This window comes from Prunus avium, chromosome 1 (assembly GCF_965620075.1).
Source record: "Prunus avium chromosome 1, drPruAviu1.hap1.1, whole genome shotgun sequence".
NCBI lineage: Eukaryota > Viridiplantae > Streptophyta > Magnoliopsida > Rosales > Rosaceae > Prunus > Prunus avium.
Genome location: NC_142284.1, coordinates 51,347,678 through 51,367,791, shown reverse-complemented (window position 1 = coordinate 51,367,791; position 20,114 = coordinate 51,347,678). Strand labels below are relative to the sequence as shown.

The window sequence follows — 20,114 nt, the reverse complement described above, 5'->3', positions numbered from 1 at the left end:
AGCTGTGACACAAACCAGAGCCCCTTTTTCTGATTTTTTGATGCCAAAAAACAGAGTTGGTAGGGAACAATCTTATCACCTTTTACACCTGTCCACAATAAATCCTCCTCACACAATTTTTGTCCCTGCCCATAATTTCACCAAGCTTTATACAGAAATTAATTAATTTTTATTATTATTTTCTTGTTGCTTTTAATGTCGCATTATCCATGAAATTCACATTTTTTACGGTGGCAATATATATAGGAGGCTTGGAGAGATGCAACACACCACATGGGGTTGGACAATGCAGACGACCTATTTAGTCTTAACTTAAGGCTGCAAGAATAATGCCATATTAATTTGTAGGTGCACGTTTTGAGCTCATCACATATAATATATTTTGAGAGGGACAAGTATTTGCCGTCCAAGACTCCCTCTTTTAGTTTTGAAAATTATTTTGGTTGGATCGATGTGTCTATTTGTGGATGGTAGAGACAATCACTGGCGGACCTAATTACACATGAGCAAGGAGGTGCAGCTGCACCTCCCATTGTCGGAAAATTCTTTGAGGTGGCTGGAATTTGCCCCTTTGCTAGTGCTTATCATGCGTACAATTAAATGTTTGAAAGAGACTTTGTAATATGTATTCAATTTGATTTTTGCTTCACATAAACTTGTTTTCTCCCAAAATTCCCTTAATGGTGTATCTCTATTTAATAAATATCCATGAGCTTTAATCTTTCTTGTTTGGCATATGTCATTTCTTAGTTTTTCAACTTATAATTTAATTTTGTTTTATGCAAATTTCACGTTTATTTATTCAAAGTTTCTCTCTTCCTTGTCGACTAATGTAGATGGGTTCATAGATTTCTTGCACTTGAATTTCCCTTACATACTTTTAGCCTTTTAAATGTTGCCCCTCACCTGAAAAATTCTTGGGTCCGCCAGTAGAGACAATAATGTTTACTAGGGCAGTATATATTTTATTGTCAAAAGATTTGTATTGTGAGACATATATATTTATGTTGTCAATTCCTATTTTTTTTAAATATACAGGTGATAGGAGATTGGGGACTCTCAAACTTATAATTTTCGATACATAAATAAATAATCTTAATCAATTGAACTACAAACCTGCTGTAAAATGAAAATAAATGGGAGCTCTTGCATTGTCTTTTATTCCCTTTCTAAATTCCTATACATACGTGGTTGATATGCAGGCCACAAGTGAACAACCACGTAAAATGAAAACCCAGTGGGAGCTCTTATATTGTCTTTTATGAATGAGAAAAGTTAGCTGCCTCCTTCTTTTTGTTTAATCTAAATTAAGTAGATATATTTGGAAAAGGAATAAGATCTCCAGTTGAATTTACAATATAGTTTGACGAAGGATTAACAATATATATATATATATATATATATATATATATATACACTAATAATAAATATGGGTAATTTGAAAAATCTATTCATAAAACAAATGAGAGTTGAGAAAAAAGACCATCTAGAAGTGAAGACAGCTCATGGAGTTGAATTTCTTGGCTGATCAAAGTAATAACAAAATGTGGTTGATACACACATGAGTGCAAATCTATATATATAATAACATACTTAATTCAAAACAAGCCGTATTCGTACGTGTGTCTGCAAATTAAAACAAAAAAATGCTCGACTCATTGACAGTAGACACAACACATAAAATAAACATGCCCCTTTCAAGTTTCATGTCCAAGCATATGGAAATAACTTCGCTGCGCGTGATGCACTATTGTGTTTGTCTATCGTTTCATCTCATATTAATCATGCATAAATAAAGATATAGAAATATGAATATAGTATGAAAAGAATGTTTCTTTCGTGACAAGGAAGTTTCTCTCATGACAAACAACTAACTTCGATCGAAAAAAAGAAAAGAAAAAAGAAGTACAAGTAGAACCCGTGTGTTTGTAAGCCTCCCAGATTTCAAATCAACGAGTGCTGGTTTTGGTTTGAGCAAAGCTAATTAAACATGGAAGATGGTGAGGTTTCACCAGTTCTTTTGTCTAGACACATCTAATAACGACTTTGAAACATGATCAGCTTGGCTTCTTGTGGAGGGAGGGTTTTTCAATTTTCGAATGTGGAAATAAAATAATACAGATGATTAAATTGGTTGGATTATGTCATTCATTCATAAATAAAATCAAATCAAATTGCCTTTTCAAATGATGCAACAACCATTTGGCATCTTCTAATCTGTACTCCCATATTAGACAACAGCCTTATACTACGACACATCTCTCAACTCCTTACGTGCTGAATCTCGTTGGATTCGTTTCCCTTTTCTTCTTTCTTCTTTACCTCGTTTTCAACGGTTTGGATTATTTTATCATAAACTTTGATCATGAAAATGTCAATCCCGAAAAAACGATTGGGTTTGGGTATAATCCTAAGCATCAGCCAATCCATATTCTACAAATTCTTCACCAATCCCATTGGGTCGGGCTCTAACTCTTGATTGGGGCCATGCTATTTGCTAGCCTGCTGCTGCTATCTTTTTGTGCCTAAACATAATAAATTATTGTGGTAACAGTAACATCACGTGACATATAGCTGATAATTAATTTGACTGTATTTACTAAGCCAATATTTATATTGCCATTTTTATTGTGTCGTGTTAAGATTAATGTTGATAGTGGTTTGGAGCATTATTGCAAAAGACCCATTAGTGTAATGGTTTGAAGCAAATGCTCTCCTAAGGAAAAATCTTGAGCCCAAGTTTTAACATCCGTATAGTTTGTATGAGTTTAGCATGTTATTGTCCCTTTCAATAGGAAAGGTAAACAAAGATATATAATGTTGATAGGTGAAAAGGGGAAATAAGAAAACCAAAAACCCTTTACCGCCAAAATTGCTTGAGCAATTTTCCCGCCAAGTAAAATGGAGGGCCCAAAAGTACCTAGTAGCTTAGAAGATAACATTGTCCAAGGTTTAACAAGACGACCAAATTTATCTGCAAAAAGATATTGGGGCCCTACAGGATACAGCCACTAATTGGGTTTGGGCCTCAAAGTCCACGCGGACCCATTGGTTTTGGTATGATACGAACCTCCCGTACTATTTTGGGCAGTGAGAGGTGGATCCAGATTTATCACGGGCGTACAAACTTGTGCCATACTAAAGTCCTTTTCTTTTTTTTTTCTTTTTTTGGTCGGAATACTAAAGTCCTTTCCAGCAGAGAAGACACAACATATAATCTCCAAGCCTTTAAATTAACAGCAACAGAAAATCTTGTTTAAACATGATTAACTTGTTTAATTATGGTCCGATGAAAATAGTTTAACTTTGTATGAGTGCTTGGAAAGTTGCAGGCTTGTCATTTTTATGCTTTTGGCAGTGACCCCTCGACCTTGAAAAGCAGGGTTTGTTCTTTACTTCGATGTGGCTGATAGATCCATGCCGTGAAAGTGACAAATGTTAAGGACCACTTACCCCACTTGGTTCTGATGAATATTCTCGAGCATGGAAACAAAGGACGTCGAGAGTAAAAGTAAATACTTTTGACTACTAAAGCTACAAGTCTCTTGCGATCATAGCCCGTGCTTTTGATATAAACCCGATGCATTGATCTCATGATTACTTACAAGTTACAAGAGAGCAGATATTATTCATGTAATTTTGATATATGTCTATAGCTATGTACAAAATCAACCCCCAACACCCTTACAATCATGTAAAACAATATTTTGCAGAGAGGGCAAAAACTTGATCATGTGGACAGGAGGTACCTAAAACTGAACTCATAAGGTATAATTTGAACAACCTGTGAATGAGGCTCATTTTTCCCCCTTTCAAGCAGCTTAATTGCTTCTTTTCCCAGTTCACTTGGTAGCTGAAGGCAGATCCAGTCTAGCAGTGACTCTATATCCTTTGCAAAATCAGGCAGATACCAGTTCAAGAGTTTTGGAATTGCAAATTTAGTTGATGAAATTCCAACCGCAGCTTGTAAGTACTCTCTTTTTGCCACTTCCAGTTCATTCTCAACTTGGGATGCAGTATACACTCTCACCTACATTTGGCAGAAGACCATTTATTACTGATGTCAGTTTCTTGGAACTTTGAAACTGTGAAGAAATTTGTACAAATGCAGTTTTATTTATTTATTCCATGTGTAAACTTACAGCAGGGGAGGACCAGCTTCCACATGATAGTGCAAATGTGACCAAAGGTTCAGATAATTCCAATCCAAAAATGCTTCTTGCTGTCTTCTCATCATTTTTTGTACCCTTGGATAAGGTCTGGTCAGGAGTTAAAATTTTGATGAGAAATCCTCTCCTTTCATGCTTGCCCATCCCCACTCCCCCCATTAAAAAAAAGGAAAAGAAAAAAAAGAAAAAAACCAGAATAAAAATCTCTGTGTATACAAGTCAACACTACTTACATATTTTGAGTGATAAGGCAGTCTCAAGATAAAGTGTTCAATAGTTATTGCATTTAACAAGTGTCCTCCAACATTTATTGTTGCCTGAGTAAGAAGAAATACAACAGTATGAATTATTGACCAGCAGAAGTATTTTTAATCACTTGCTTTATACATATAAATGGAATTTGTGAAAAATTGTATTTGCAATTATAAACAGGAGCTCTAGGATCTTGGATATTCCATACCTTCTGCATGAGTGCAACAATTATCTCAGGACTCTCAGGTATTCCGTGCTCTAGGAATGCCTGCAGGATTGTAGAAGAGAAGCAGATGAAATAATTTTTTAACAAAGGCAAATATTTGAATGTACATAGAACATAAACTATTTCATACATTCATCATGCAGGAATTGTAGATATTGATCCAGAATGCAAGCTTCTCCTGATGACTGAGACGTTGTAAATTTACAGACGCAAGTTTTCGGAGCAATAGCCTGAGAATTCAGCCAATGAAATGACTTTAACTCTTAGAATTATCATCATATCATACAAAAGGTGGAAAACCAACCTAACATTCAGAACAGAAAACTTACTTCAATCTTCGGAGTAGGAACAAAGCATTTGCTGTTCGGTTTGGATTAATAGTTTCAGCTTCAATTGCATGTAATTGCTTATATGGACCGATATCTCTTCGTCCAAATTCGGAACAAATAGCATAAGGATCCCAAGACTCTTTTGGTTCATTATTTTCTTGAGCTGCTAATGTTGAGAAGGAAGGTAACCTTTCGGCAGTGCCCCAGTTCTTTGCTGAACTCATTCTCATAAGAATGCTTGACAAGCACTTCAGAATGTTTTCAGAAATTTTGTTGGGACTTTCATCTCCTGACATCTCTTTGTCCGGTACTTGTGCACTTTCTTGGTCCATGACTCTATATTCTAACTGAACATAAGACACAAAAGAAACCAAGTTAATGGCACTGAAATGAGTTTGAGTAACTTGATGAAAATGTGGTAATTTTAGTATGTACCTGTAGTTTCTGAGGATCTGAACGCTTTTCTGCTGTTTTGTGATCAATTGGAGGTCTCTTCACTGGAGTCCTAACCTGAGCTTTATGGATCAAAGATTTCTCGTTCTTCTTCTTCGTAGAATTGTTAGAAGATTGGTTCTCTTTACCCTGCTTTTCATCTGAAATTGCAACAAAGAACATTAAGAATTTCATGGCCTGCTCCGAATTTTCTAACACTAGAAATGGACAAGGGATTTTACAGCTAATTAGGTTGAACCTATAGCTTACCAGAAGGGGATGGCCAATGCTTCTCAGTGGCATTGGTAGAATTGTTTGCTCTTTGAGCTTGAGATTTGGGTTGCTCCTGTTTGGGATTCTTTATGGGGTATGAATCACACAAATCAGCTGAGGTTTCCATTTTCCTCTTGGAGGTTGATATGTTGACAGCTTCCTGATACAAATCCTTCCTAAAATGCACTAGCTGTTCTTCTAGCCGAACCACCTCCTCTTCCAGAACAGCCACTTCGGCTAGAAGCTCCAATGTCTACAGAGTTTCAAAGTGTCAATGAAAAATTGAGATTACCTTCAACTCCTCTAACTTCATTAGTTCAAGTTACTTTCTTAAACTGCGATTTTCAAGAGCATTGACGTAAATTCATAGTTTCCATGAATTTATATATTATATGAAAAATTATAGTGAATTACTAACATAAGGAGGCAGATAAGGAGGTAGACGAGGTAGAGCTCCCAAGGGTCTAGTAAATGCCCTCTGCAAAGCTCTGTGTACATTCTCTTCATGTCTAAGCTTCTTCTTCAGCTTATCAACCTAAGAAAATTAGAAAGTTATACTCAATAATCAATAGAAGATAGAAAGGATATGAAATCACAAAACTTAAAAAATAAAAATAAAAATTCAAACATACGTCTTGTTGTAAAGCCAATTTTCTCTCTCTGCTTGAAGCTCGTCCATTGGTGATTGTTTTTGCGGTATCCCTTAGCTTACTCCCTTGCATTTTTACCTTCTCCTTTAAATATATACAACAATTAGCTCCCACAAGAAAATAGTCTACTGGGAAGATAAGATAAGAGAAGAGAAGAACTAGTGGGAAATCAGAGAAATTTATAACCCATAATGAAAATGAAACAAAGAAGCAAACTTTAATGTCTCCTGTAGGGACAATGAAGAATTGGGCAAGAAAACAATTTACCTTCCTGAGAAAATTTTGTGAAACAGGGGATGGTCAGAGTCAAGCCAATGACCAAAATTGAGAAAAAGAATGAAGATAAACAATTACTCAGATTGAAATGGAAGACCCCATCTCGGAAATCTATCCAAAGATGCCAGCAATTTAAGAATTTTGGGAGCCTCCTCATCGAATTTGAAGCCATATTTTGTGGTGAAAACGGTTAAAGCTTAGCTCAAATGGAAATAATTATGCGCTCCATGGCAATATGGGATAGGCTCCTCCCACAGTGAAAACCGTTTTTCGAAAACTATGATTAAAAAAATGTCCAAAGCACATAGCTTAGCTTGGCTCAGAGTTCAAAGTAAGATTACTTTTTCATTCTTCAGAGGAGGCTTCATAGACTGCAGCCTTGTCTTCACCCTGGTATTCATTCTTCTTTTAATATCTGCAAAAGTTGTGATTTTGTGATCAAACCAATGTTACCAAATCCAAGAACTTCATTAAATTCATGAAAGAAACAGACTTTGAAGTGGGCAAATTCAATTAAGACACTACGTTGAATTGCTATAAATAGAGTTGAGATTCAGACCCTTTTACAGAAAAAAAGTTCATTCCTTTCAACAAACCCAAGACAAACTTCAATGGCACCAAACAGTCCAATCCCTGCCTTCCACGTTCATGGTGAAGCCAAATGCAAAACGAACCAAACCAATGTAACAAAAGCTCGGGACTTTGAGCTGGGATGCTTTCGAATATGCAAAACTGAATGAAAAGCAAGTCCACCTACAAATGTACAGTACTAAAACACAAACTGGGTCATTTCCTGTTTGTCTAATCTCTATCTTCCACACCGCTTGATTTATAATAGCTTCATCACAAGACTCAGAGAGAGAGAGAGAGAGAGAGAGAGAGAGAGAGAGAGAGAGAGGCTTTAGTGAAAGGTGAATTGGGTTTGGATGTGCATAAAGATTAAAGGGCAAGGCAATGTGGAGCCGTACAGAGCTACAAGCAAAGCACAGCACACGCACTAATACTATGGTGCTCACTTGTTTGCGTCATCATGAACCAACGTGCACCTTTCTCTTTTAAGCTCCTGCAACGTAGCACCGACTCTGCTGCTTTTACATCTTCTTCTTTCCCCTTTCCCCTGTTTTCCTCTCTTTCTTTTATTTTTCAGTTTTTTTTGGGTATTTCCAAAAATGCCCCTGAATGATGCCATGAGTATCAAAATTAAATGGGAGACATAAATTGTGTTACCAAAATATTAAAATAAAAGGTTTGTATTTATTTATGTTCTTCATATTAACAAGGAGGTGATGAAGTTGACTGAAAAAAGATATGGGATTTATTTCTTGGTTCTAAAATTCAAGTGACAAGTATATGAGGTGTATGCATTAAATAAGGGCTGTGGGGGTGTTTATTTGAAGGCAAAAGCTGCCCAAATCACATGTTTGCCAACTAGCTAAAATGGGTTTTCAATTGATTATGAAAAACAAATCAAATATGAACACTACACTCCTCCTGGATTGCTTGCATTGAACCATTCAAGATTTCATTCATACTTGTTCTTCTCGTTACCATTTACAAATAAAAGATGAAGGGATGGGGTCAAATCCACATTAATCTTCTTAATTATCTATGAGTATATATTAAATAAATAAAAATATTTAAAAAGTTTTAGTAATATAATATAATAATAATGGTTTGGATTGTGATATAGGAGATGATCATACACACATGGAATATTGGAAGGGGTGTGCTGAAAGGAAGCTGTCATGATGTTGATGGGGTGGAAAAATATGTTAGTGCAAGCAAAATGACACATTCTGTAAACATAAAATAATTAAATCCGTAAGGTACCCTCTCCCTCTTCTAAACGTTTCTTAATTAAAATAAATAAATAAATCCCAACAGATGGTGAATTATAAAAAGAAAAAAGAAATCCAAAGAAATGGTCCAACACTTAAAATGAGCAAAAGAAAAACCAGAAGATATGGACACAGCACCACAGCCACGTGAGACTGATCCCAAGCAAGCAAAACATGGGGTGGTGGTGACTGATGACGAGACCTATTTTAATGCTTCACTTAATTATGAGATTAGATTAACGGCTAATTATTGTGAAATGGGCCACCATTTAGTATGAGTGTAGTTTCGTCATTTTGGTGTAGGAGTAGGTGGACCAGTAAAAGTGAAACAACTCAGAATAAGTGGGATCGGCTACCTTTCGTGTGCAAATTATTTTTCCTTTTGTGTGCAAAACATTGGTAATTGAGTCTTTTTCTTTTCTTCTGGATTTCCTGAGGAAGTTGGAAACAGTCTTTCCAGAAAATGTACGTAGGTGGAAAAAGTCGGCGACTACAAGCAATAGTCTAAACTACAAGAAAGAGAGACTTCTCACACACACAACGATGATGTCATGAGGGTTTGAATATGAGAATTATGATATAAACACTTTCTTAAAGTATGGATAGTTGGAATTTGATCAAAAGTAATGTTTAAGTGGACACTTTTCGTTCAAATTATGGTAAGTAAACGTCATTTTCGACTGGTAGTCTTCATCATTCAATCAAATTAATCAATCTATAAATAATTGAACCAAGTGGGTTCAACGTGATTGCAATGTGGAAGTAAGTAACTATAAGGGCTTAAAATTAATTAATTCTTTGATTGAGGTTGCTTTGGGGGATATCAAATCACCAAAGTGATTTAATTGGAAGCTTTTTTTATTTTATGAATTTGTGTGACAAGCTAGAATAGATTTGCTGTTGTTCCATCTTCATATTCTAATTCCATGCACGTTAATCCAAATTATATGTATTGATTTTCAGTTTGACCAACCCATAAACAAAATGGGGAAAATGCTAGTGGGAGGAAGGAAATATTATAAATTTATAATTGTTGAGAATTAGATTCTGCATCAGATCAGACACACATAAACAGCTGCTTAATACAACAAGAACCTGTCTAATTAAATGAAAATTACTTTTATTATAAAGTTAAGTGAAAACTGAAAAAGGGTTTTTAGTCATAATCAGATAGAATATAAAACATATGCCAAAAATAGTTGATAATCTTGATTGGGAGTTCTTCCAATGGTTGCAGAAGCTGACGGTGGCCCTGCTTCAGCTGAGGGCCTTTTATATGCAAGCCAACCCCCACAAGTCATTTCTTGCACAAAAGCCATCCACTCAGCCATGTTTGTTTCTTTTCCATCTTTTTTTTAAAGTGCTTATTTTTTATCTGCTTTTTAGAGCTTTTCAGTGTGGGGGGACTTTGATTAGTACTGAAGTTGATTGAGGCCTATCCAGAGAACTCGTAGCTTTCATCTAATTCCTTTTCTTCTCTCTTATAGTTTCTGTAGTTTTTACCATGTAATTAAACCGACACATTTTCATTTAAGCAATTATGAAATTAATCTAACCTACCCAATTGTTCTGGGATGTTGGGAACATGAATTTATGCCAAGAGCAAAATATCATCTTTTTGGAAAAGATACTACTTTCCTCCGTACCTTTCCTATAAGGAGATACTCCTCATTCATGCGAATAACAATTTGACACATATGCAAAAATAATTCATCAAAACATGTCACACTGCAATGAGCAGGAATGTAGGAGCTCCTACTTACATAATTCGCGAAATTGATGGTGGAAGAAATTTAGGAAATAAATGGCATACATATAATCATGGAATGTTGGTCTAAAGCTGGGTGTGGGCTTTGGGTAGCTGGGACCTCTGTTTTACTCTGCACATACATGCCATGGGTTTCTGGGGTCTTTTTTTCGATGCATATCTGGCCAAAACAAAAAGTGGAAAAAAAAAAAGAAAAACTGTTAAAAAGTCTATGTTTTTAGGTCCACCATATAAGAATCAAAGCTACGCTACATTGGCTCGGGGCTCTCCTCCTTGCTTGTTTTTAATTTGAGGTCAAATTGCTGTTTGGCTGTCTCCTATAGAAAAGGGTCCACTCTTAGACCAGCTGAAGTGACACCAGCATGGCAAGAAATCTCCATTATTGGATTATTGGATAATAAAGCTCAAGATCTTACAAGTTACAGTAAAGTAACAGAATATAAAGTGAAAGATTTAGTTTGCTTTTCACACTTGGGTAAAAATAATGTCCACTGGGTTCAGTTCATAACTCTCACAAGACAAAAGTTTGCCAGCTAGCTGGACCATTTTTGCATCCTTTTAATCTACATAATTTACTTTGTCTTTTTAATCACAGGACAGAGCAGATCTCCATGAGAGAACTTCACAAAAGAAAAAAAAAAAGTGGAAACTACATTTATAATGCATTTATTTTTTTGGAAAATACGTCTCTCCTTCCTCTATAAGTAGGGACTCTTATATTCCTATTAATGACAGTTTGACATGTGTGTAGAAGTTTTTCATTATGTGTTTTTATGAATTATTTTTGTACATATATCAAATCATGATTTGCGGGAAGGACGAACATCTCCTTTTTAAAAAGGAGGCAAGAAGTATCCTATATTTTTTATGGTGAAAGTTGGGGATATTTTTTTTGTTTATAAGTTATGTTTTTATCTGTTTGTGCATTGTTAATACTTGAGGGGACATTAGGAAACCCAATCTAACATGTTAAAACAGACGTTTTACCTTCTACAATATATAAATTAATAAAAAAGAAGTGAATTATATTTAGGTTTAGCTTTTGGCTTCTTGCTTGTGAAAGATCTGCAATGATTTCTCAGGTAATGAAGACGGGAAATGAGACAATGCTGCATGTAAAACAAACAGAGAATTGAGAGGTTGTTCAAAGTTTCATTGACTTGTCATTTTCAGCTTCTATGGTTTTTTTTTTCTCTTTTTCTTTTTGGGTTTTGCCAGCTCGAACCAGGAGTGCCGCTCCCTGGTCCCTGGTCCCTGTTTGTTTGTGTTCATACCACTTCTCTTCTCTCCAAATTCCAAACGCAAACGTAGTCATTGTCGATGAAGTAAAACGAATTCGTTTTACATTTGAGCAATTAATTCAGGTGAACTTGGAAAATCTTCTTCTGAGTGTTCGGTGTAGTGATTGAATTGTTGGGTCCAATTTTGTATCTCATGAATAAATCTGTGGTCCAACTTGTTAGCAGGCTTGTTCATAACAGTTAAGGTAAAATTGGCCCAGAATGTATGGTCAGCAAGTTATGGGCTCAACTTTCAGTCCAATTTATTAGAGGCACATCAAAGTTGTTAATAAAAAATTTACTTTGAAGCAAAGGGCTTGTAGCTAAAGTGGTTAAAAAACTGCTTTTATTCAGAAAGTACTAAGATAACCCAAAAAATAATTTTATGGGTCGGCCAGTTCTTGGGTTTCAATTTGAAAGCAGAAGTTGTCGCATTCTCAGTGGGATAGTGGGATTGAATCCCTCACCCTAAATCCCCTCGTTATAGCATTTCCGATTAGAAACTAATCAACTAAAATTATATGATAATACAAGAAAACTTGTTTTGGCCTAGCATAAAGCAAAAAGGGAATTGAGATAATTTGTCTGTTGGAGGAATATTAGAAGATATGCCATGGCATTTGGGGTGTGTTTGGTTTATGGTAAAATTGGGCTTGGGAATGGAAAATCACTTATTTCTTATGTTAAGTAAGCCTAGTCCAGGCATAGGAAATGATTTCCTGGCACAAAGGAGAAGATGGGGGAAAATGAAACCCTTCATCCCCCTTGAGTTTCATTTTTCATTCCCAGGGAAAACAAAGACAAGTATTAATTTTTTTTCATGACCAATTTGTCCCCATTAACAATTTAGAAATACAATTTTATCACTCTTGGTATTCTTTTTTTGTTTTGTTTTGTTTATTTCATATTTCTAATTAGGTTATAATTGGAAAACTAAACAAAGTTTGTTTTCCATTCCTACACAAATTAAACATGAGAAAGAAAGTAAAGTGGTATTTTCTCGTTACTTTCCCAGCATTATCAAACATGAGAAGAATTAAAAATCTTTAATTTTCCATTCTTTAAAAATAATATGTCTTTAAATTCTTTTCGTGAACCGAACGAGCCTTTGAAGCACAAATTTTCTTGTGCAAGGAATATTGAACAACAACATCAAAGTTATGGGACATATTTTGATTATAAAGTAAATGGGTTTATAATAGTTGTACACTCACTCAAAACAAACAGATGAGACTCGCGGCCTTGCAGCCTGTTTACAATGCTTCGTATCATAGATTGTTCATGTCGTCGCATTAATTTGTCAGAATATTCTTGTAACTATTAATTTCTGTATAAGTCTAGGCTGGATATGACTTCGACATTCTCTTTTGAGACAATGCTGTATTAATTATCAGTTAATTATACAACCAAACGCCTAAGTAATCTCGTCCCAAGTTTCAGATTAGGTCTATAAATTCTAATTAGCATTAAGTATTGTAAGCAAGGACTTGAAAGATGAAGCTTTCCTTGCTTACATGTTTGTTGCTCCTCTCCATCTCTAGCATATCATGCAATGCTAATTACCAAACTAACAACCTCATTAAGAAGTTGATTAAGTCTGGCAAATCTGCTGGAAACCCTAAATCATTGGATGGCTTATACTCTCCTGTGTACGTTGGCTCCCAAGAAGGGTTAATGGAGGCTGATAAGATTGAGGCTTTGCCAGGGCAACCTGCTGGAGAAGTAAATTTCAATCAATATGCAGGCTATGTTACTGTGGACCCTACAGCTGGGAGAGCTTTGTTCTATTACTTTGTCGAGGCAAATAATTCTTCAAGCAATCCTCTGGTGCTATCGTTACATGGAGGTAAATAACAATATTATATTCATTATTATTATTATGAAAAAATTAGTTTCATTAATTACAACTGATTACAGGACCTGGAGGATGCTCGGCTTTTGGATATGGAGCCTTACAAGAACTGGGACCATTCAGAGTCGGCAACGATAACAAGACACTAATTCCTAATGATTATGCTTGGAACAACGGTACTAATTTAAATTATGTGCTAATTAATTAATTAATCAATACAAGTTCTTAATTAATTTCCACTAAAAATGGATGGCAGCGGCAAACGTCCTCTTCTTGGAGACTCCATTAGGAACTGGGTTTTCGTATTCGAACACATCGTCTGACTACGAAACCGTGGGTGATGAGATCACGGCCCAGGACTCTTATGCATTTCTTGTGAACTGGCTGGAGAGGTTTCCTCAATACAAAGACAGTGATTTCTTCATCACTGGAGAGAGCTATGCTGGTCATTACGCACCTGAACTTGCATACACCATTCTCTCCAACAACAACATCACAAACCAAACAAAAATCAATCTCAAAGGAGTTGCAGTGAGTAGTTGATTAATTGCTGAATTTTTTTCATTGTAGTACTAGAGAAAATATGTGTTACAAGAGAACCAGACTCTATATGTTCTTTAAAGAGACGGTGTTGTGTGGCAGTATATATAAGTCTAACAAGAGAACATTGCAATATTTACAGTCGTGTGTTCATGCATGGGTATTTTTTATTTGCAGATTGGGAATCCTTGGATCGATGAAAATACCGCTCTACTGGCCATTTTTGATAATTTGTGGACACATGCTTTGAACTCTGACGAAACCAATGCAGGGATACATAAATATTGTAACCTTACTGACTTCGAAGGTGAGCAATCCAAAGCGTGTGGTGAATATCTGAACCAAGCATTCGAGGAGGTTGGAGAGGATATTGATCTTTCCAACATCTACGCTCCAATTTGCAAAACATCACAAGATTCACAACCCAAATCTGTCTCAACTGCTTCTGTAAGTCTCCAAACCTGATTTTAACAAAATAATATACATATAATACTGCAGGAAGGAACACAATAAAATATTAATTTATTGTTATCCTATATGCAATAATATTGTTACTCCATTAGAGCAAATTGGGGCTTGTAAATAGAATTAATTATATATGAATCAAGTAAGATATCAATTATATGATGCATCATGCATGTGTTTACATTATCAGGTTGATGATTTTGATCCATGCTCCGACACCTATGTCGAGGGCTATCTAAACCTTCCCGAGGTGCAGGCAGCTCTTCATGTTAAACCTACAAAGTGGTCAGCTTGCAGGTATATATATATATATTATTCGAATATATATACATCATCTGAATATATATATCTAAAAATTAGACAAATCGAAACCGTTTCGACATCCAATTGTGTCATACAAAATCAATGAACACGGTGCTTCAAGAAAGTACTAAACTTTCAATAATTTAATTGAGTGGTGAAATGATATCGGATTAAAATGATTTTTTGTAGAGATGATCTTTGAATGCATATCCACAAAATAGATGGTTTGGATTAATAAAATACAATATGAAGTGGGTCTTACAAGAGTGTCCCTCAAATAAATTATTTGAGGGATCTCTCAACTAAAGCTTTCTCTCTATATATACATATCTAAGAAGTAAACTTTTTTGTTTGTTTGCTCTAGTGATACTGATTGGACGGACAGCCCAGACACCATGCTACCCACAATACAACAGATCATACAAAGTGGGATAAGTTTTTGGATATATAGGTGAGGCGCCTTGGATTCATTAAGCTCAGAAACTCCATGCATGGCTGGCTGTATATATTTAATTTAACAAACATGAATTAGATTACAATAATATTATGTATATGGTAAATTAATTCATAATTAAGGTAACTAATTAGTTTTTATGTCAAATGCAACTTAATTACAGTGGAGACACCGATGGGTTCTTTTCAGTCACATCTTCTAGATACGCCCTGCACATCCTCAACTTACCCATCAAGACTCCATGGAGGGCATGGTACTCTAATATTAGAGAGGTACGTAATATTTGATTCATATACTGAAGGGCTAGCAAGTAATTAATTCATATATGAGGGGCACTTACTTAATTTCCTCACGGTATTCATGTTGGTGTATATGGCAATGCAGGTTGGAGGATATGTGGTTGGGTACGAAGGGTTGACGTTTGCTACTGTGAGGGGAGCTGGGATCATGGTTCCCAGCAACCAACCTCAACGAGCACTCACCTTGATCTCATCTTTCCTTGAGGGACAGCTTCCTCCTTCCTTCCACTAATTCCGAGAGAAAATCATTTTCCGCTGCCACGTGACATTGTTCTAAGCTTCAGTTGTCAATGATCGTTTAGTCTAGTGGCGTTTAGTTTTCACTTTTCTGGAGGAGATCTAGACACAGTTTATTGTATTGATGAATAAGAATAAATAATAATAATCCAAGTTTCAGACTTGATGACATGTAAAACCTATTATATGCAATGACCTTCTGATCAATAATGTGAAGCTAAGTTGTCAATTGTGATTTTTATCTTGGTTGGTTGAAAGTGTTCTAAATTTGTTAACTAAACCCCCTCATTATAGCATTTCCGATTAGAAACTAGTCAACTAAACTTATATAATAATATAAGAAAACTTGTTTTGGCCTAGCATAAAGCCAAAAGGGAATTGAGATAATTTGTCTGTTGGAGGAATATTAGGCGATATGCCATGGCATTTGGGGTGTGTTCGGTTTATGGGAAAATTGGGCTTGGGAATGGAAAATCAATGATTTCTCATGTTTAGCAAGCCTAGTCCATGCATAGGAAATGATTTCCAGGCACAAAGGAGAAGATGGGGGAAAATGAAACCCTTCATCCCCCTTGAGTTTCATTTTTCATTCCCATGGAAAACAAAAGACAAGTATTAATTTTTTTTCATGACCAATTTGTCCCCATTAACAATTTAGAAATACAATTTTATCACTCTTGGTATTATTTTTTTGTTATGTTTTGTTTATTTCATATTTCTAATTAGGTTATAATTGGAAACTAAACAAAGTTTGTTTTCCATTCCTACACAAATTAAACATGAGGAAGAAAGTAAAGGAGTATTTTCTCGTTACTTTCCCAGAATTATCAAACACGAGAAGAATAAAAAATCTTTAATTTCCCATTCTTTGAAAATGATATCTCTTTAAATTCTTTTTGCGAACCGAACGAGCCTTTGAAGCACAAATTCTCTTGTGCAAGGAATATTGAACAACAACATCATTGGGACATATTTTGATTATAAAGTAAATGGGTTTATAATAGTTGTACACATACTCAAAACAAACAGATGAGACTCGAGGCCTTGCAGCCTGTTTACAATGCTTCGTATCATAGATTGTTCATGTCGTCACATTTTTTTGTCAGAATATTCTTGTAACTATTAATTTCTGTATTAGTCTAGGCTGGATATGACTTCGACATTCTCTTTTGAGACAATGCTGTATTAATTATCAGTTAATTATACAACCAAACGCCTAAGTAATCTCGTCCCAAGTTTCAGATTAGGTCTATAAATTCTAATTAGCATTAATTATTGTAAGCAAGGACTTGAAAGATGAAGCTTTCCTTGTTTACATGTTTGTTGCTCCTCTCCATCTCTAGCATAAAATGCAATGCTAATTACCAAACTAACAACCTCATTAAGAAGTTGATTAAGTCTCGCAAATCTGCTGGAAACCCTAAATCATGGGATGGCTTATACTCTCCTGTGTACGTTGGCTCCCAAGAAGGGTTAATGGAGGCTGATAAGATTGAGGCTTTGCCAGGGCAACCAGCTGGAGAAGTAAATTTCAATCAATATGCAGGCTATGTTACTGTGGACCCTACAGCTGGGAGAGCTTTGTTCTATTACTTTGTCGAGGCAAATAATTCTTCAAGCAATCCTCTGGTGCTATCGTTACATGGAGGTAAATAACAATGTTATATTTATTATTATTATGAAAAAATTAGTTTAATTTACTTAATTAATTACAACTGATTACAGGACCTGGAGGATGCTCGGCTTTTGGATATGGAGCCTTACAAGAACTGGGACCATTCAGAGTCGGAAACGATAACAAGACACTAATTCCTAATGATTATGCTTGGAACAACGGTACTAATTTAAATTATGTGCAACTTAATTAGTCTCTAATTAATTAATTAATTAATCAATGCAAGTTCTTAATTAATTTCCATTAAAAATGCATGGCAGCGGCAAACGTCCTCTTTTTGGAGACTCCATTAGGAACTGGGTTTTCGTATTCGAACACATCGTCTGACTACGACACCGTGGGTGATGAGATCACGGCCCAGGACTCTTATGCATTTCTTGTGAACTGGCTGGAGAGATTTCCTCAATACAAAGACAGTGATTTCTTCATCACTGGAGAGAGTGCTGCTGGTCATTACGCACCTGAACTTGCTTACACCATTCTCTCCAACAACAACATCACAAACCAAACAAAAATCAATCTCAAAGGAGTTTGTAAAATTGTTATAGAAGATATTGTGCCGGAATAAATAATTCTATTGATTGTACAACGTTCTTATACAGGGAGAATACAAGCCTAACTAGGAAAATATACATAGCCTAACTAGGAAAAGAATTGTACAGCAATTCTAGGAAAAGTCAAATAATTACAAAGAAGGTTTTCCTATTCTAGTTCCCGTAGAATCGGGTATTGATTACTTTCCAACACTCCCCCTCAAGTTGGAGAGTGAATATCAAGAACTCCCAACTTGCCTAGCATGGATAAGAAGGGATCTTTTCCCAAGGGTTTGGTGAACATGTCTGCTAGTTGATGTGAAGAAGGTATGAACTTGGTAGAGACTGTGCCATCTTGTATCTTGTCTCTGATGAAGTGACAGTCCATCTCTATATGACGAGTTCTATCATGAAAGACTGGATTAGCAGCAATATGTAGTGCAGCTTTGTTGTCACAATGGAGAATTGAGGCTTCTGGATGTGGAAGATGTAGGTCACTTAACAAGCTTCGTAGCCAAGTGAGCTCGCAACATGCTCCTGTCATAGCTCGATATTCTGCCTCTGCAGAAGATAATGAGACAGTTTTTTGTCTCTTAGTCCTCCAAGAAATTAATGAATTCCCAAGAAATACGCAATACCCAGTCGTGGATCTCCTCGTCATAGGACACCCCGCCCAATCAGAATCACAATAAGCACGTAGCTTCAAGTTATTTCCAGCTGAAAATAATAGACCTTGCCCTGGTGCATTTTTAAGATACTTCAGTATTCTGAGAGCTGCTTCCATATGCGGCATTCGGGGTGCATGCATAAATCGACTAAGCACATGTACTGCATATGTGATGTCAGGGCGTGTGATGGTGAGATATATTAGGCGCCCTACCAATCTTCTAAATTGAGATGGATCTTTGAGTAAATCACCTGCATCAGAAAGTTTGGTGCCTTGTTCCATGGGAAAGGCTACCGGTTTTGCTCCCAAAATGCCACTGTCTTTGAGTATGTCAAGGGTGTATTTTCTTTGTGAAATACATATGCCCTGTTTTGAACGGGAAACTTCAATCCCTAAAAAATACTTGAGATCTCCAAGGTCCTTTATTTTGAACCGTGACTGTAGAAATTGCTTAAGAGATGAGATTGCCTTTTGATCATTCCCAGTTATTAGTATGTCATCAACATAAATCAACAAGGCTGTAAACGATGTACCTTTCTTGCATGTAAAAAGAGAATAATCTGCCTTGGATTGGATAAACCCAGCAGCCAGAACAGCTTCAGTGAATTTGGCAAACCATTGCCTAGATGCCTGCTTGAGCCCATAGAGTGATTTATTGAGGCGACACACAAGATTCTCCCCCTGTCGCCGGAGACCGGGAGGAGGTGACATGTAAATTTCTTCATGGAGATCCCCATGCAGAAAAGCATTGTTAACATCTAATTGGCTAAGGGACCAATTTTGAGCAGCGGCGATAGCAAGCAAACAACGTACAGTAATCATCTTGGCCGTGGGGGAGAAAGTATCATGATAATCAATCCCCTCAGTTTGAGTATATCCTTTGGCAACGAGGCGAGCCTTATAGCGTGACCGTCAGAACGGTGCTTGATTTTGTAAACCCATCGACAACCAATGGGGTGTTTGTCGGGGGGCAAAGTAGTGAGCGTCCATGTGTTGTTCGATGTTAAGGCCTCAAGTTCAGAGCGCATAGCTTGTTGCCAATTGGGATCTGCAGCAGCCTCTGTAAAGCAAGAAGGTTCCACACTACTACTGACATTTGCAATAAAAGAGAGATGTGAAGGTGAGTAACGATGATATGAGAGGAAAATTACAGAGAGGATAACGAGTACCTTTGGGCTGGATCGGCAGCGAGGAAGACGATGATGCAGGTCTGGGCACTAGTACGTGATTAAGAACATAATCTTTTTGCCAGACGGGGGCTTGTTTGGAACGCTGAGAAACTCTGACAGGTGGATTGGTAGAAAGAGGAGGAGTAGAAAGTGGAAGAGAAGCGAGTTGTTCTGGGTTTGTAAGTGCAATAGGTGATGATGTGGTGGGGTCAGCTGGAGAAATAGGTGGGTCAATGGGATAAAAAGAAGAATGGTTGGCTGGAGGGTTAGGCGTGGCTGGAGATATAGGATCATCTTGGCTTGAAAGTGTGTGGTTGGGTTCAGGGGAAAAAGTTGGGTTGGTTGGAGGAAAGTCATGTGGGCCCAAGGTTGGATGACATGGATCAAGGTCTGCTATATGTGGTGTGGGTAGGACAGGCAATTGGAC

General features: G+C 36.5%; 2 protein-coding genes across 2 annotated transcripts; one reads left to right on the top strand and one right to left on the bottom strand.

The window, feature by feature from the left end:
- Window positions 1–3,597: 3,597 nt before the first annotated feature.
- On the bottom strand, window positions 3,598–7,720 carry LOC110761244 (transcription factor, putative (Protein of unknown function, DUF547)). The gene is made up of 12 exons (XM_021963678.2): window positions 7,167–7,720; window positions 6,949–7,022; window positions 6,314–6,415; window positions 6,100–6,216; window positions 5,679–5,934; window positions 5,412–5,569; window positions 4,977–5,323; window positions 4,778–4,877; window positions 4,630–4,689; window positions 4,403–4,486; window positions 4,143–4,259; window positions 3,598–4,030 (listed from the first exon to the last, which is right to left on the bottom strand). The coding sequence occupies exons 2-12, from the start codon at window positions 7,006–7,008 to the stop codon at window positions 3,731–3,733; spliced, it is 1,701 nt and encodes a 566-aa protein (XP_021819370.1). The 5' UTR covers window positions 7,009–7,022; window positions 7,167–7,720; the 3' UTR covers window positions 3,598–3,730.
- Window positions 7,721–12,987: 5,267 nt separating this feature from the next.
- Window positions 12,988–15,869, top strand: LOC110761203 (serine carboxypeptidase 1-like). Its single transcript, XM_021963630.2, has 8 exons — window positions 12,988–13,339; window positions 13,411–13,521; window positions 13,602–13,876; window positions 14,063–14,332; window positions 14,541–14,647; window positions 15,018–15,104; window positions 15,271–15,379; window positions 15,492–15,869. The coding sequence occupies exons 1-8, from the start codon at window positions 12,988–12,990 to the stop codon at window positions 15,636–15,638; spliced, it is 1,458 nt and encodes a 485-aa protein (XP_021819322.2). The 3' UTR covers window positions 15,639–15,869.
- The last annotated feature ends 4,245 nt before the right edge of the window (window positions 15,870–20,114 follow it).

Coding starts and splice junctions, on each gene's coding strand:
- LOC110761244 (XM_021963678.2), bottom strand. CDS start 7,008: ATGAATACCAGGGTGAAGACAAGGCTGCAGTCTATGAAGCCTCCTCTG. Junction 4,690..4,777: donor ACAATTCCTGCATGATGAAT/GTATGAAATAGT, acceptor ACAATCCTGCAG/GCATTCCTAGAGCACGGAAT. Junction 4,031..4,142: donor GAAGCTGGTCCTCCCCTGCT/GTAAGTTTACAC, acceptor TGCCAAATGTAG/GTGAGAGTGTATACTGCATC.
- LOC110761203 (XM_021963630.2), top strand. CDS start 12,988: ATGAAGCTTTCCTTGCTTACATGTTTGTTGCTCCTCTCCATCTCTAGC. Junction 13,340..13,410: donor GGTGCTATCGTTACATGGAG/GTAAATAACAAT, acceptor AACTGATTACAG/GACCTGGAGGATGCTCGGCT. Junction 13,522..13,601: donor TGATTATGCTTGGAACAACG/GTACTAATTTAA, acceptor AATGGATGGCAG/CGGCAAACGTCCTCTTCTTG.